The sequence below is a fragment of the Physella acuta genome, unplaced genomic scaffold (genome assembly GCF_028476545.2).
Source record: "Physella acuta isolate Inbredline_101_S28 unplaced genomic scaffold, ASM2847654v3 ptg000816l, whole genome shotgun sequence".
NCBI lineage: Eukaryota > Metazoa > Mollusca > Gastropoda > Physidae > Physella > Physella acuta.
Genome location: NW_026732334.1, coordinates 468,480 through 485,682, shown reverse-complemented (window position 1 = coordinate 485,682; position 17,203 = coordinate 468,480). Strand labels below are relative to the sequence as shown.

Below are 17,203 nucleotides of genomic sequence, written 5' to 3'. Positions count from 1 at the left end.
ATATATATATATATATATATATATATATATATATATATATATATATATATATATATAATATATATATATATATATACAATACATACATACATATACATATATATATATATATATATATATATATATATATATATATATGTATATGTATATAAATATATATATATATATATATATATATATATATATATATATATATATATATATATATATATATATATATATATATATATATGTATGTATGTATGTGTATATATATATATATATATATATATATATATATATATATATATATATATATATATATATATATATATATATATATATATATATATACATATATATATACCCGCTGTCCCGGCAAAAAACACAAACACAAATACAAACCAAAACATAAACCCAAACAAACACACAAACACCATCGCAAACACAAATACAAACGCAAACACAAACTCAAACCTAAACGCAAACAATAACGCAGAACATAAACACAATCTTAAATACAAACATTACATATAAATATATATATATATATATATATATATATATATATATATATATATATATATATATATATATATATATATATATATATATATACACTCTGTTCTCTTTTAGGAGTCGCTCATAGCCATTACCAGTAATGATACATTTCTTATGTTATTGTTAACCTTGAGATTTCGCGAGACTATAAAGTTTGTACACGTGAATGTTTTTACAAGCTTTTATTTAACTTCTGTGTCTCTGCCTGTCATCAGTATAGATCAAAAAGCCCGAGTGAAAATTCGGGCACTTTTGACTGACAGATTCGGTATCTGGGTCAAGACATGAAAACAATATAATCTGACACTAAATTTGACTTAATTGGATGCCTAATTAAGTTTTTTTATGAATTAATTAAGTTGTGTCTAAATTAGTAGGCTGTGTTACCCAATTATTCCGCAAAATTATACGCGCTTTCTTAAGTGCGCAGTATTTTTTAGTCATGCAAATCTATTGTAACTAAAAAATTTAAAGTTCAGAAAAAAAAGGAAAACGTTTTAATAACATCTTTTATGTAAACCCTATATATAAAAGACAATGTGCGCACTTCTCTCTCTCTCTCTCTCTCGGTCCGCAATATTGTTAGGTTATGTGATCAGTATGTTCATCGATATATGGTAAACTAAAAGATACGGACTTTTGTTGAAAATAAAATGGTGGATGTTTTAAATGTATAAACTAAATTTTATTTAAAGAAGGTAGGTAATAAAATATAAACGAATATTCAAATGTAGAAACAGATTTTTTACTATGCAGCCGCAAAGTGTTTATTGTTGTGACAAGAACGCAAAAAACAATGACGTCACATGTCACAAGGGTAAACCTCGGAAAGTACACAAAACTAATGGGGTCATCATCCAATTTTAGAATATGAAGAAAGGATCTATTTTATTTAAATTTTACTTACATCTATAGATCGACTTGTCAAGACGTATGCCCAACGCTATGAAATGTATATAACTTTCTCTGCCAAAGTAATACAAATTACTTTAATAAAAACAACATAAATACCATTGAACAGTCGGTATTTAACGGAATCATTTAAGTATCTAAATCAGTGTGTGTATTTAATATGGTGTTGTGTTGACGAATAATGCATATTTTTATTTTTTGTTTAGTATTGGTAGCCTTTGTTATTTTAAGTATGCCAGATTTTTCGCTATTTAGTTATTTCTTTGCTTTATCACTAAAATATCAACGCGTATTATTGCGTTTTGACCAATAACTATTTTATAAATTATTTTTTTTCCAAATACGTATAACATTAAAAAATTAGGTCTGTAATTCACGCGTACTGACGGCTAGTAATGCACTAAATAGTAAAAAAAAAGAATGATTGTCTTTAAATATATAATGATACACTACTATTTCAACCACTATAAAGAAAAGCGTGGGTCTCTTCCTAAATAATACTAAAGTATCCAATAGGTAATAAAGTGACCCACGCTTTTCTTTAAACTTATTTAAATAGTAGTGTATGTTGATATTTGTTTTAAAAAAATAATTTATTTTCTACTTTTTAGTACATTATTGCATAAAAGCTTGTTATTAAAACGTTTCTTTTATAATTTTTTAAAATTATAAAACGCAACAACTACAGATCAACACATACAAGCATTAAACACACACAGTAGCAAGATTCTAAATATCTGCTCAAACCATACTTAAACCTGAAACTTAAATGAACACTAAAGATACAATTAGTCAGTACCAAAATTACTCTTACTACACTTTGAGAAACCTAAGTTTAATATTTGAACTAAACACAAAACAGAATAAATTTAATGAAATTTAATAGAATGTAATTTATAAATTATATATAACGTGATACATTTACTTATTAAAGCTGGGTGGACGTCAAACAGACTCGAAATCGTAATTCGAACTTGAGACTTTCGGATTAGAAGTCATACATTATATCCTACGACGCTTTCTTTATTTTTAAATTATCACAACAATTTTTTCTACATATTGTGATGGTAATATCTGTAAAATTAACAGACAGAGCTCGTAACTCAGGAGATGAGAGACATTCTTTCCAAAATTGACTTCAATACATCACACGAAAACGTATCTGGTATTGATAACAATATTTACCAGAAAAGCAGCAGTGATGAAAATTACGAGGATAATTCATCAAACTGGTAGTGTATTTACTGTTCTGGTTACTGTGGTTTGTTTTTATTAGGCATACTACAAACAAGATTTAAGTAAACTGATACGTTCTATATATCGAGATAAAATGAAATAGCTGTATTAGAAGTTGGCTCAAATTGAGTTGTATTACATGCTAAAAACAGTAAACTTATAAAAAGCCGAGAACTATTTTCAAAACGACAACGATTTAGGTAGGTCTACACGGTTCGAACATTGATTAACAATTGTCCATGTTCTTGTTAAAGGTATCCTTCGGATGATTCGGACACAGAGAACGATGTGTACAATTTGGTAATCCTTTTATATACAAATGGCTTTTTATTTCAATATATAAATGTATACCTATATTTATAGACATGAATATCTTTGTTAGAAATAAAGTTTTGATGATCAAGATTTGTATACCCTCTAAAATTGAAAATGGTATAATTTGTATTTAGTTTGTTTTTGGTTGTTTATTATTTATACAAAAGGTTGGTAGATTTATGCTTATTGCCAATGCATTTCTGGGGTTGCTATGTTACCTGGAAAAATGTTATTTTCTCTTCATTGCCGGTTAAAGGAAGAGCTCGCAAAGATTGCTTATCAGTCAAATTTCTCACACAATGTGGATAGGTACTTTTTGGAGTTCAACAAATTAAACAAGTTAGTTCAGTTAGCTAAGTAGAGATTAACATTATTATAACCAAACTCTACCTCTAGTTAATTTTGTGTTAATATTATTTAAATATATTGTATCCATATACAAGTTTATGTATATTTAGCGCATATATAGGTATATATATATATATATATATATATATATATATATATATATATATATATATATATATATATATATATATATACATATATATATACATATATACATATATATACATATATATATATACATATATACATACATACATATATATATATATATATATATATATATATATATATATATATATATATATATATATATATATATATATATATATATATATGTATACAATTAATTATGCAAATTAGCTACATATCGACTACATACTACCTTTGTTCATACACAATTGTTGATTGATTGTCCTACAGATCGACTCGTGCTAAGCTCGGCCATCAGATTAGCTCGATGCTGATGCAGTGCTCGTTTGCCGGGAAAGTATGTCAAGGAAAGTAAGTTTTGTTATGGAATATTTCTACTTCTGGACACCACTTTAGTTACATATTATGCACACTGATCTCAACCAGTGTTTCTTCTAGACTTTTTTTCTCAGGGGTGCACTTGAATTTTTTTTGGGGGGGGGGGGGAGGGGGCGGACAATGTTAAAAGTATATATTTTGTATATAAATTCCATTTTGTTTGGGGGGGGGGGGGCTGGTAGACTTTCTACAAGGCAGGGGGGGGGGACTCCGCCCCTGAAGAGATGCCTGGAATAAACTCTGATTTATTTCAACACTGCTTTGTTGAAATCGAAGTGTTCTAATATAAAAATACTGGCAATGAGTAGATAAGTTCTAGTAATGTCCTCTACGTCTTTATAACACAATGACGAAATGATCTAGACAAAGCTTGTGAAGCATACAATTAATGTCATCTACGTCCACACTTTCTTACTTATCAAACATTGACATGCAAGCTCGATTGCAAAATGATAATATTTACACAGTTACCACAGAAGTATTTTTACATATATTCTTTTAAGTATTTAATAACGAAAATGTCTTTACACAAGATCATGATTCTAGCTAAGAAAAGAACATTCATTTAGATAGTTACATCATGAGAAAAAAATCAACTTATGCTTTGTTTGCAATGCGGATTGTGTCTGCAGAGATTTTAAACGATCCTACTCGGCAAAATACGGGAACTGCTACACACTACAGAAGAAAAAGTTTTACAGCAACAGAAAAGGACCGGACGGGGGTAAATGCTTTGATCTTGTCTAAAAACCTTTGCCTTTACCGTTAATGGATATTGTGTGGTTTATTACGATGTTTTCCCTAATGATGTAAACGGTGTGCATCTATATTGAAGTAATCTACTTACACATCATCGCTTTGTCTAGGTCTGGAGCTAGTTTTATTTCTGGAGACGGAGGAATATCTACCAGGTATCACCAGTGGTGAGGGTGCCCAGCTGGTGATACACGAGCAGGGGACAGTCCCTTTCCCTGACGAAGAAGGGATTGCTATAGCATCAGGGGCTCAAACCATGATAGGAATAAAACAGGTTTTCACGTTATATAGACTCTAAATTTTAGAGTTACCTAATAACTAATAACTATTTTAGAAGACATATTTAAAACTTAAAATATTTAGATTTCATCAAACTATCTAAAAATTAATAGTCATTTATCCTCTTAAAACGTATAAGGATCGCTCTTATAATAATACCTACCATAAAATGTTACATATTTTGACGATTCAATTTACAATAGTTCTAACATAGTATTCATTAACAAAATATTATATATATATATATATATATATATATATATATATATATATATATATATATATATATATATATATATATATATATAAACAGTGCTATACAATCAGTAACATAATGTAACAACTATCAAGCACAAGTTTTGTAAATAACTCAAAACGTGCACGAATTAAAGAAAAAATAATTTTAAAATTTACTCGAGTTTTTATGCTTAGCTGATGTCTAATGGACAATGGCTTTTTTTCTTTTTTTTACTATGTAAAAATCCTTAATTAATATATATATATATATATATATATATATATATATATATATATATATATATATATATATATATAATCAAATATTAATAGATTAACTAGAAATTTCTATATAGATAAATAGCTAATAACATTTTCGTATTTACAAGTTATCTATTGAGCGTCTTGATTGGCCCTACGGCAATTGCAATCAGGACACTGAGTTTAAGAAGAAATACGGGGTCAAATTTAAAAGAAATGTAAGTCAGACATATTATAGATATAAACGTCAAATAAATAGTAAGTAACATTTTGTTTTTATTTTGTTTTACATTTTGTACAAGCTTTTCAGCTTAGTTTTGCATTCGACAGTAAAAATCTGTATCATCTTAAAATTACACAACATTATATGTGTACAATTTTAGCCACTTATATTTGTTTTTAAAGTAATAATATGCACTCTGCTTGTCAGTAATGAATTGTCGATATTTTAATCTTGATATATTTGAATTTAACAAATGTTCCTTTTATTTTATTAGGTGAAAAATCAATCTCGTGTATTAAAATAGTATGATAAAATGTTTAACCTTTTAAAAGTTAACTAATACCGTATATACCATTTTGGATTATGAGAAAATTTACTGCATGTTTAACCTGTTGTCTAAAAATAGACCCACCTTTTGCTTCCCAGCTGTGCCAGAAGATCTGTCAAGAAAACAAGGTCAGGGCCACGTGTAACTGTTACGACATGAGTAACCTGGAGGTGAATGACATCATAAAGATTCCAGACAGACTCACCCCCTGTACACAGGAATCAGGTAGGGTCAAGATTGATGTGCTGAGATAGTCCTATCGACATCTACCAACGGTCTCCATTTGACTGCATTATCAGGGTTACTTGTTCCTTAAATAAACATATGCTATAAAAAGAAAAACAATCGAGAAAATAAGATTTGCGAACTGAGAAATTCGGAGCGTTGATTCCCTTAGTATATTTTTATTAAAATAAAGACAACACAGTCATGACATTGTTAATTTCTACAATTGTTTACAAAGCTATGTTATAGAATAATGAAACATTCGTTGGCTATTAATAGTCACTGTAATATTATTTAAAATTCACATCACCACATACCGTTTTTCCTTATCGGAAATTAAAAGTATTTAGTCGTATTCTTTTTTTTTTCTTGATACGCTATTGTATTATATTTGTATTGATGTGTAGCCTATACACGATTTGTTATTGCACTACCGGGCCGGTTTGTGGCTGACCTAGCTTAATAATTGTATTTCTTAAACAAGTTCATCCTACTAACGCACTGTTTCTAATTCTCAGAGCTGCAATGTGTTACAGAACTTCAGTCAAATATTTCTAACGATCAATCAACATGTGATTGTTCAAGTCCTTGTAGGTAAGATTTTATAATATTGTTTATTTCACATATACGACTTTTCTTTTATATCTGCTAAAACTATTTTTTATGTATTTGATTATAGTGTCCATTCCATTGAATAAATACGAACTTTTTGGTGCTTTTCTATTTAAGTGAAAGAGAATATGTGACAAGTGTTTCCTCCAGGTTTTGGCCGAACCTAGATACAGCAGTGAGTTACAAATAGAAAAAATGTAGTGTTCTTATTTACAGTGTTTTTTACAAACTATTTTCTCGAGGGTGGGAGGGGGGTATTTCAAAATTTCGGGAAGGGGGACACTGGTACAGGTATATATTGTCCATATAAATTATATTTTGTTCAGGAGGAGGGGGGGGGGCATAGACGAGCTGATAGAAACAAAACGTATGTAGCAATTGGGTATAGTGTGGTTAAACGTTTGTTTAAAAAAAACTTAATATTATTTACTATATTTTACACGTCAAAAATATTGTCAATTTTCAGTTGTAACTTTATTAGATGTATTTTAAAAATATCTCTAGGAATTTTTGCTTGAGAAAATATATAAAACTAGACGCTATGAGGCTTGTGCTGATATGACAGATGTATATCAGTAAGTAAGATGCATGTAAATATTTATATTTGAGAATATTGTTCCCACCTCGGGGGGTCGGCGTGGTCGAGTCGGTAAAGCTAAACCGAAAAGCCTCGAGTTCGAACCCTCGGGCAGATGAGGCTCGTTAGCTGGGGACAGCAACTCTTCTAGGAGGGACAACTCCAAAAATCAAAAAACTGCTGCCTTGTAGTTTGTTCTTGGTTGAACAAAGGCTATGGAAGCAAATCCAAAAAGAAAAGCAGGCTGAAATCGGAGTAAATGGCCTCAATGGCGCATAACCAGTTGACACGTAACCTTAATTGTGATGGAGGCGAAGTCGAGTCGGCAAAAGCTCATGGTTGATTAATTCGAAAAAGTCTCGAGTTCAACCCTCTGGCAGATAAGTCTCGATCCCTTCCAACACTAAAAATTAAGAACGAAGAAGAAGTTCCCACCTCTTAAATAAAACTATATAGCACAAAAATAAATACTAAACACCTTAGAATTTAACATTTATTATTCCATTTGTGTCGCTAAAATGTTTCAACATGACCGAAGCTTAATCTTTGTTAATCTATGACACTAAGAAATAAACTTAAATGTAAATATTTTGAAATGTTGTTAAACGAGCTGACCCGCACCATAAGCATACGCCGCTTTTAGTTGTTTTATTTTATAATTTTCAGTAAATTTATCATTTGATAATTCGACATTACTAAAGCTGCGACTGAAAATATTTTGCTTTAAAACCCTATCAGTAGCTCATGAAGGACGATTATCTTCACCCTTCCTTATTACTTCCACTTCGTTTCAAGTCGTTTATAAACTAAATTATCTGCTCCTAGTAGCATTCACTAATTCGAATAGGCTCTACGATTGTAAACATTTGGCGTGAACCACAGATCACCAGACTGGTGAGGGTGGAGGTGTAGCGATATGCCTAGAGAGCCAGGGCGGGGGCGGTTCGGCTTGCTTCCGTGATGTCTCGCATGGTCCATTTTGAAGAGAATTGTATAGGCGTATAAAGATAATGACAAGCCGATATTTCTTAATTTTAATCTGTTAAATATATTTGAGTTGGTCTTATTTCATTTGCATAAAATTAAATAAGGAAGTGGGTAATATATCTCTTGGACTATAACGTAGGCTAAATTAAATACATAAAATAAGAAATAAGAGTTGTTATATGAAAGAATAATTTGAAAAAAAATAACATAACTCCACAGATGGGACTTTCTGAAGCTCAACATTTACTTTGAAGATTTGAATTATGAGAAAATATCTGAACAACCTGACTACGAGGTATAGACTTAAAGTTTGTCTCGATACATCATATTAAAAAATATCTCAATTTATTTTTTCAATATGGGCGATGGGGTTATAAAAAAAAAAATACTTCTGTTTCTAATGTATTGTCATGTTAGCATTACTTAGAACAAATCGTGTTGCCACTTGTAAATATAAATGTAACTTAATGTTTCTAAATGTTCTCTAAAATCCAGATAATCCAGTTGTTTTCTGACGTGGGTGGTACCATTGGACTGTGGATAGGCTTGTCTCTACTGAGCCTGTTTGAGATCCTACATCTCATCGTTGATATTATAGCACTAGTGGCCACCCACATGTGGAGAAATACCTAGAGCACATTCACACCTTTAATGGCTTTCTATACCCTTCAAGTTTAACTTTGTTAACTACCTATACTTGTTTTATATTTATTTTATTACACGTAATTGTATATTTTTTAAAGTTGATTTCACAAATAAAATGACTTATCTATATGTATCTGGACAAACCTAGTTTTATCTTTTTAACATTGTATATCTCGTATAAAAAAACTCAGCAGATAAATAAAGCGTTTTATCCTTAGATGTAGTGAGAAATGGAGAAACGAAATAACGACTTAAGAAAGTAAAACACTGCAATAATGACGGCTCTCTGTACGAGGAAGTGTCATAATTTTTTTTCAATATTTTCATCTATTCAATATTTAAGGTCGCTGAGTTTAGGAGACTTCGTTTAATCTATTTAGTATGATTTCAGCTTGAGGATTTATCCCGTGTTTTGTAATCAGTCAAGTTCCAAGCAAAAATTCCTCTCTATTGATTTTATTTTATTTTTGAAATTTTTTTATGATATCACTAATGTCCTCACATACACATATAAACAATTGACAAATAATATACATATAATATTTTAAAAGTGAGTTCTAAACGTAATTGTCTTTGTATTTTAATATACAGTAATTGTGCCCCCAAATTTTAATTCTCACAAACATACACAGGTAAATGTAATATATACCAGAAAAGTGATATTAAAAATATAATGAAAAAATAATTGTATTAAACAGCAATCACAAAATATTTAGAATATATTAAAACATAAAAAGTAAAATCCAGTATAATGCAAAAAAAATAAATAAAAATTAAGCATACCAAGAAGCAAATGTATATAAGTTTGAAACTCCAGATGGTTAATTCTGCTATATTTAAGCCGGCTGCTAAATTCTCTAAGTCTTATTTAACGCTGCTTTTTTATAAGTGCCCTTACTAAATGTTAAAGCACACATTTTATTTAACATTATACGTGTATGTAATCGATTTATTTTCAAACAATTAAAGAAAAAATCAATGATTAAAAAAAACAACTAGTGTAACATAAATTATGCCATAATATTAAAGCCAAGAAGTTTTTAAAAATGTTACACGTCGAAAAAGAAAGCCAGACACACCAAACTGATGCAACGAAGTTTTCCTTTACACTCCACACATTTTTATTAAATCTTTAGTAAATCTTAAGTATATAAGACATTTAAAAATATTTGTTTCATTAAAAACTACCAAATTAATACTTAAACAAGTAGTACCAGCCTCCCTTTGCTCTCTACAGTCGGTAGAGTGACGCTATTCAAAAGCAGTGCCGTATGCTAACAAATGGAAGGACTAGCTTGAGTAAGGACCCGGGCTATCGTAGAATCTACCTGTAGTGTGGGTTCACCTGAAAGTTTAAGTGGCCATGACCTTCACTAGTGTGTATATTACGCAATACACGTAGCCATCTTCTATATGAAGGTGCTGTAAAATCTGTGTATATGTATTGAAAGAAAATCTTTGAAAGTCTACGTGATTTTTATTGCACTTTTTTGTATTAATTTAGTCAATAACACACGTAAGCACGTGATGTACTGAAGCTTTATAATATTGTTGATTTTAACTACATAATTTTTAATACATTTTGATCTGCACATTTCATACCCATGTATCGTTGATTACTTATGTTTGTATTTGTAAATGAGAAGTAACTGAGTAGTTTTCTAGTGGTTATCTACCTGTAAAGGTCTGGTTACAATTGCCACATAATTAGTAAATAATTAGTCGTTGTTAATTTACGTCCAGCATTAAAAAAAAAGTAGAAAAAAAATATCCATACCTTAAATAACCATAAAATTATTAAGGTAATTTTCCATGTGGGCTTTGTTTCTACAAGGTTTAAAACGTATTTTACGTTACCTTCTCGTATTTCTATCGACACCACCAGTAACAAATCTCCCTAAAAATCAGAACTCTCGCACAGTGCACTACTGTTGCATAACATCCTTTATTAAATCGTCTATATTGTTAGGGAGGACGTGGTCGAACGGTTCGACTTCTAACACAGAAGTCTCGAGTTTAGTTCACTGGCAAGAGTTTGAAGAACGGCCATGATGGGTACCTGACTCGCGTTAAGAAGCATGATGCTGGGTGTAGTGTTCACTACACTATTGCTGGGTGTAGTGTTCACTACACTATTGCTGGGTGTAGTGTTCACTACACTATTGCTGGGTGTAGTGTTCACTACACTATTGCTGGGTGTAGTGTTCACTACACTATTGCTGGGTGTAGTGTTCACTACACTATTGCTGGGTGTAGTGTTCACTACACTATTGCTGGGTGTAGTGTTCACTACACTATTGCTGGGTGTAGTGTTCACTACACTATTGCTGGGTGTAGTGTTCACTACACTATTGCTGGGTGTAGTGTTCACTACACTATTGCTGGGTGTAGTGTTCACTACACTATTGCTGGGTGTAGTGTTCACTACACTATTGCTGGGTGTAGTGTTCACTACACTATTGCTGGGTGTAGTGTTCACTACACTATTGCTGGGTGTAATGTTCACTACACTATTGCTGGGTGTAGTGTTCACTACACTATCACTTCATATGTCGCTAAAAAGGTGAACTCTACTTCATCTACCTAGGTTTCGTAAATGTACTTTACACTTACAAATGTATTCTTGGTGTTCAGTGAAGAAGTATTTGCATCCAAACATTCAAACTCTAAAAACGCTATTAAATGTTTTAATTTTCCCATTTACATAATAAATTATTGCAAAACAGACTTTAAATTTAAGTAAAACTGTACAATAAATTTGTAAAGAAAACACAACCACAAAAGCAACACAAACAAAACACAAACACAAATGTAAATACAAATAGAAACTCAAACGCAAACCAAAACGCGAACAATAACTCAAAATAATGCTAAAGTAAACGTGAACATAAACACAAACTTAAATACAAACACGAACGGAAAGTGCCCACAGTCTAGTACGGGGCACCATATCGCACATTTTAGGGGCACCGCAGGAACCGCCGGATTCAACTTAGTAAACGACTATAATTTCATAACTTATTTAAACACTTTTGCACTCACTTAAACAAACGTAGGCGCCATAGCGAACACGGAAAGGCCCGGGGCCCCAAATAACACTCTGTTGGGGCGCCAGAGGATGCTATCAATTCGATTTAGTAAATGACTTCAGTAACCCTTGTTATCCATAGTATATTCGTAGCCTATCGCACTGTATAAAACAAACGTATGCACCATAGCGCTCACGGAAAGGCCGTCAGCGCAATATAACCCGCCCGGATTCGATTTAGTTAAAAACTATAGTAACTACTCTTATCGATAGTCTATCGTACTGTTTAGAACAAACATATGCACCATAGCGCTCACATGATAGCCCAGGGTGCCAAATTAAACCCTGATGGAGCGCCGGCGGAAGTTCCTGATTCGATTTTGTGAGCGACTTTAATACCATCAGCTTGTCTGGAAACTGAAAGATCGAAGTAAACATAGAGGACATTTAGGAGCGGCTTCTAATCTTTTCTTGATTAAAAATAATAATAAATAAACCCGTCAAAAGAGCGCACGACAAAAGAGCGCCGACATAAGAGGGCAGACAAAAGAGCGCCGACATAAGAGCGCCGACATAAGAGCGCAGACAAAAGAGCGCCGACATAAGAGCGCAGCCAATTAAAAAAAACACATGTTGTACGCTAAACGAATATGACATGGTTAACACTTGTTTTAATTAAACAATCGGCGGTACGATAAAACAACATGTGTTTATTTATATATTATGTGGAATATGCTATGAATACAGTTTGAAAATATTTCTAACCCAAGTAACATGGAGAAGATCGAATCACAGAAAGGGAAGGTTATTATACTGGCCGAAGGCTACAGATGTGGAAAGGACAGAGCAAATGCTGATGGAAGTACGACATGCTGCAAGAACAATGGCTGCCAAGGGTGGATGAAAATGCTGAACGATGTTGTTCTGTCATCATCGGCAGGACACTACATAGGGAGGCGAAGGAGAAACCATCCTGTTGTTTATAAATTGATCAACAAGTTTTGTCTGGAACAAGATCACATCGAAATCGAACTGGAACGTCATCTAGCTGGAGATAATCAACCAGAAGCTTCAAAGAACAATTATGTTCAGCTGAACCGAAGATTGCAGGGGATTGCTTCAACCTATGCTAATTATTCAATACGAGGTATAGCTACAACTTAGCAATATAAATGCAACTATAAAGAAACGTTTTATTCATTTGAAATATATTTTCATTTTGTTACATTTCATTTCAGTTTTTATTCTAAATTTAGGCCTAACATTTAAAATCTGTGTATGTGTTATTAGATTGCGTTTTGAATAATTGGACTTCACGTTGATTTTATCAGTTTTTTAGTTAAAGAAACTGAACAATTAGTTTTTTAATGAAACAATAAAGAGTTAACATCAAACTATGCCTTCTGATCTGAGTTAATTTTTATTAACCATTAACTATGGTTTTCGATCTTTAGTTTGCGCTCTTATGTCGGCGCTCTTTTTTTGTTGGGAAATTAGTGCGCTCTTATGTCGGCGCTCTTATGTCGGCGCTCTTTTGTCTGCGCTCTTATGTCGGCGCTTTTTTGTCGTGCGCTCTTTTGACGGGGTGCCAAAAATATATAAAGGGCAGTATTTAATATATCCGTGTTTATTGACCTCATTTCACTGTATCAATCCAAGCTAATATTTTTTTTCCTAAACAAAATCAAACTAATAAAAAGTTTGGTCCCCCGATGTACCGTTTTTTTTAAATGGACGTAAAACACATTAAATAATTTCAAACAAATGTTGAATAATGAAGATGATCAAATGTAATACAACAAAAACCCACATGTCGAATTTTCCATTTGATTTAGCCTCACAACTTGTCGGAATTTTTAATTGACAAAATATTTTGTCCCATTAGTCAACTTGCATTTGCTAACGTCGACGTCACCCCCTCCCGTCCTCTCTACGCATCATCTCTCGTGCCGCATGATGTCTCACTGAGTTTAACGACGCATTATGTTATAAGTTATTAATGCAATTAATTGTGCTGAAGTAAAAAGAGAATATCTGATAAAAGTGTCTATTTGTTTCGTCGCCCTGGAGTTGTATTGTTCCAAAGATCTGCTGCCGACAACCCACAGCCTCTGTCACCGCTGGTTCACGTGTGATCAAATCAATACATTACAGGGTGATTGTTCACTTGAGTTGTCTCAGTTATAATCGTCAGACCGTTTCGTGTGTTTTAAAACGTCATCTTCGGCACGTACATAATGGAAACCTTAAGGTTATAGCTACGTAAGTCTATACATTAATTAAAATATGTAATCATTTCTTGTATAAATGAATCGTTTAAACTTTGATGTTTGTATCAAATGATTATTCTTTAGTAAAATATCATCGGCTAAAGTATTCGGATTTATAGTAAACGAAAAATAAATCATATGTACTGAGTTTCAATTTTTTACTTGTAACTTCGACAATAATGTTGATATTACCTCTTGAGCAGAGGCGTTGCGAGGGTGGTGGGGGATGGTGCAGACCGCACATGGTGACACGATTTAGGGGGTTAAACCATGGCAAAAAAATTGCAAAATATATAGAAGAAAAATGTTTTTATGCCCGTTCAATTAATGATTAATAAGAGTGAATCCACTTGTATTAATAACTGACTATAGATAACCATCTTTACCATTAACTGTGCACACTTAAACTATCATCCAATGGGGGAGGGGAAATGTCACCAACTAGGAATTTATAGAGGAATAAAGGCATGTTTAGTATTTTGATTGACAGATAATTGAATAAACGACAGTATGGGGGTGACACCAAAATCAATGACTTACGATACAGAATAAAAATTATAAAAATAATAATAAGAGGACTGTGCGCACAAATAAATCCAATCAGGCAAAATAGGAAGAGATGTCACCAATCTATATATATATATAATTCTCTTTTGGGAGACGCTAGAAAACAAGCTGTAAGTTGCTGTTCTTTAAAAAAAAAATCATTTTTAATGTCGCAAGGAGGGTGCGATTTTTCTCTATATACGGTATATAAAAATAAACGTTGATTTTGGTTTGACACCGTTCATCCGATAGCCATTAGACTACAGAGAAGGGTTGTGTAAAAAAAGTCATTTTTAATTTCTCAAGGGCGGCGCCACAGGAGGTTGCGATTTTTCTCTACATGTGGTATGAAAAATAATAAAAGTGAATTGCAGTGACACTATTCACACAATCGCCTAAAACATTGGGAAGTTGCTAAGAATATTTCTGGGGAGGATTCTGCGGATTTTTTTTTCAAAAGGGCAGGGGTGGCGCCCCAACAGGGCGCGATTTGTTTGTTTCTCTATATAAAAATAAAAGTCGATTGCGGTTTTACACCGTCAATCCGATCGCCATCAAACTTTGGGTAGTTAATTAGAACTGTTCAGTTAAGTTTTCTGTAAAAAAAAAATCTTAATTTTTTGAATTTCGCAAGGGCGGCGCCACGGGATGATGGGATTTTTCTCTATTTATGTTATATAAAAATAAGAGACGATTGCGGTTCGACACAGTTTATCCGGGTGCCATAAAATTTTAGGGAGTTGATAAATACTCCCTAGAAGTTTGCTGGGCTGGGAGGGGGTGGGGGTGGAATTTGGGGGGATTTAATTTTGCATGGGCGGCTTCCCGGCAGGTTGCGGTTTGGCACCCTAGTCTTTCCCGTAAGCGCTATTGCGAATACGTTTGGTCTAAACAGTGTGATAGACAATGGATAGGATGGGGCGTTACAAACGCTCACTAAATTGAATCAGGCGTGTCCTCCGGCGCCCTGGTAGGGTGCGATTCGGCTGCAAATAAAAATTTCTGTTTCGGCCCCCAAAGCCTCACATGGGCCGCTGAGTGACATGTAATATGTTTTATTTTAATAATAAAAAAAAACTAACCACGTTAAGATTATTAACTGGGATGTTTAATTTGGTCCGTAAACAAATCCAAACAGTTTCGTCACTTGGCGAATGATGCAATTATCATCTATTTTTAGACAATCCAATTAGAAATTGAGATCGAGCATCTAATAATAGACCATTATTAACGCTAACATATTGCATTAGTCTTATTGATGATTAAAACACGTCAAATAATTTTTTTACGTGTTAAAGACAAAATTGAGTTCATTTCTGTCACTTTAGCGAATGACGAAATCTACATCATTGTTAACAGGATGCTTTTTGGCACTCTTGGTTTTAAGTAGCTAGGGGCACGACGCTGCGCCTATGCGGTAGTGTTAACGGGAGGAGGGGGGCTCCTGAGAGCGCCCCTCTAAGTCCCTGACGCATGGGCGGTCACCGAAGTGTGTTGTACCTCATTATTTCGGTGAGTGATTAATGTGCACTCAAGGTTTTCATGCGGTAGTGTAGGTAAGCCCGTGTCCCGATATTAAGATCCAAGCGCAGGCATTGTTTACATTTAAATAATTCACTTTTACAAAACAAGTTCACGCGTCTAAGAATATAGGATTGGTAACGAACGGACTTTCTTCTATTGCCGCGGCAACGCGCGGGGACGGGTACGCTAATATATGTATAAACAGGTCTTTTTCTGAGAGGGGGGGGGGGGGGGGTTTGACACCATTAGGTCCCACACCGGGCGACACCCGGCCTCGCTACGACACTCGTCTTGAGTAATTATTTATTTTTCTTTCAGTCAAAACCATACGAAATAGAAATAGTTCTGAATACACTAAGGCGAAAACGTTTTTCTGATTTGTTAAAGCTGATTTTGCATAAGCGTCCCATAAATCTATTTTGACATGAAATGACAGATTTTGTTTAAACTTGCTGCTGTGGGGTGTACGTATGAGAAGGCTGTAGTTATTGAAGACAGGAAGTAGCAGTTGTTGGAGTTAGTAGATGTTGATGGTACTAGAATTTAGAAGTAGTTAGAGGAAGCGGTGGTTGTTGAAGGTGGTGCAGGTTCAAACAGTAGAAGGTTGTGGTAGAAAAAGGTTGAGGTTCTAGTGATACTAAGAAATTGTAGTTGCAGGTTGTGAATATTGGAGAAAAGTTGATATATGAATAAGTAGATATTTAAACTAGTGAGATTGGAGGTAATGAAGAATAAATGTCGTGAAAATTAATAGCATATAAGATGTGGGGAAATGTAAGTTGGAGGGGGTGGCTATTGGATGTACATAAGATCAGATGTAATGGAG

The 17,203-nt window shown here is 33.0% G+C and overlaps 1 protein-coding gene across 1 annotated transcript; it reads left to right on the top strand.

Moving 5' to 3' along the window:
• The first annotated feature begins 2,562 nt into the window (after positions 1-2,562).
• Positions 2,563-8,997, top strand: LOC131951618 (acid-sensing ion channel 1C). Its single transcript, XM_059313950.1, has 12 exons — positions 2,563-2,684; positions 2,943-2,988; positions 3,260-3,342; positions 3,772-3,852; positions 4,512-4,603; positions 4,746-4,909; positions 6,062-6,188; positions 6,707-6,782; positions 6,918-6,975; positions 7,305-7,375; positions 8,584-8,659; positions 8,860-8,997. Exons 1-12 carry the CDS (start codon positions 2,563-2,565, stop codon positions 8,995-8,997), a joined length of 1,134 nt encoding a protein of 377 aa, XP_059169933.1.
• The last annotated feature ends 8,206 nt before the right edge of the window (positions 8,998-17,203 follow it).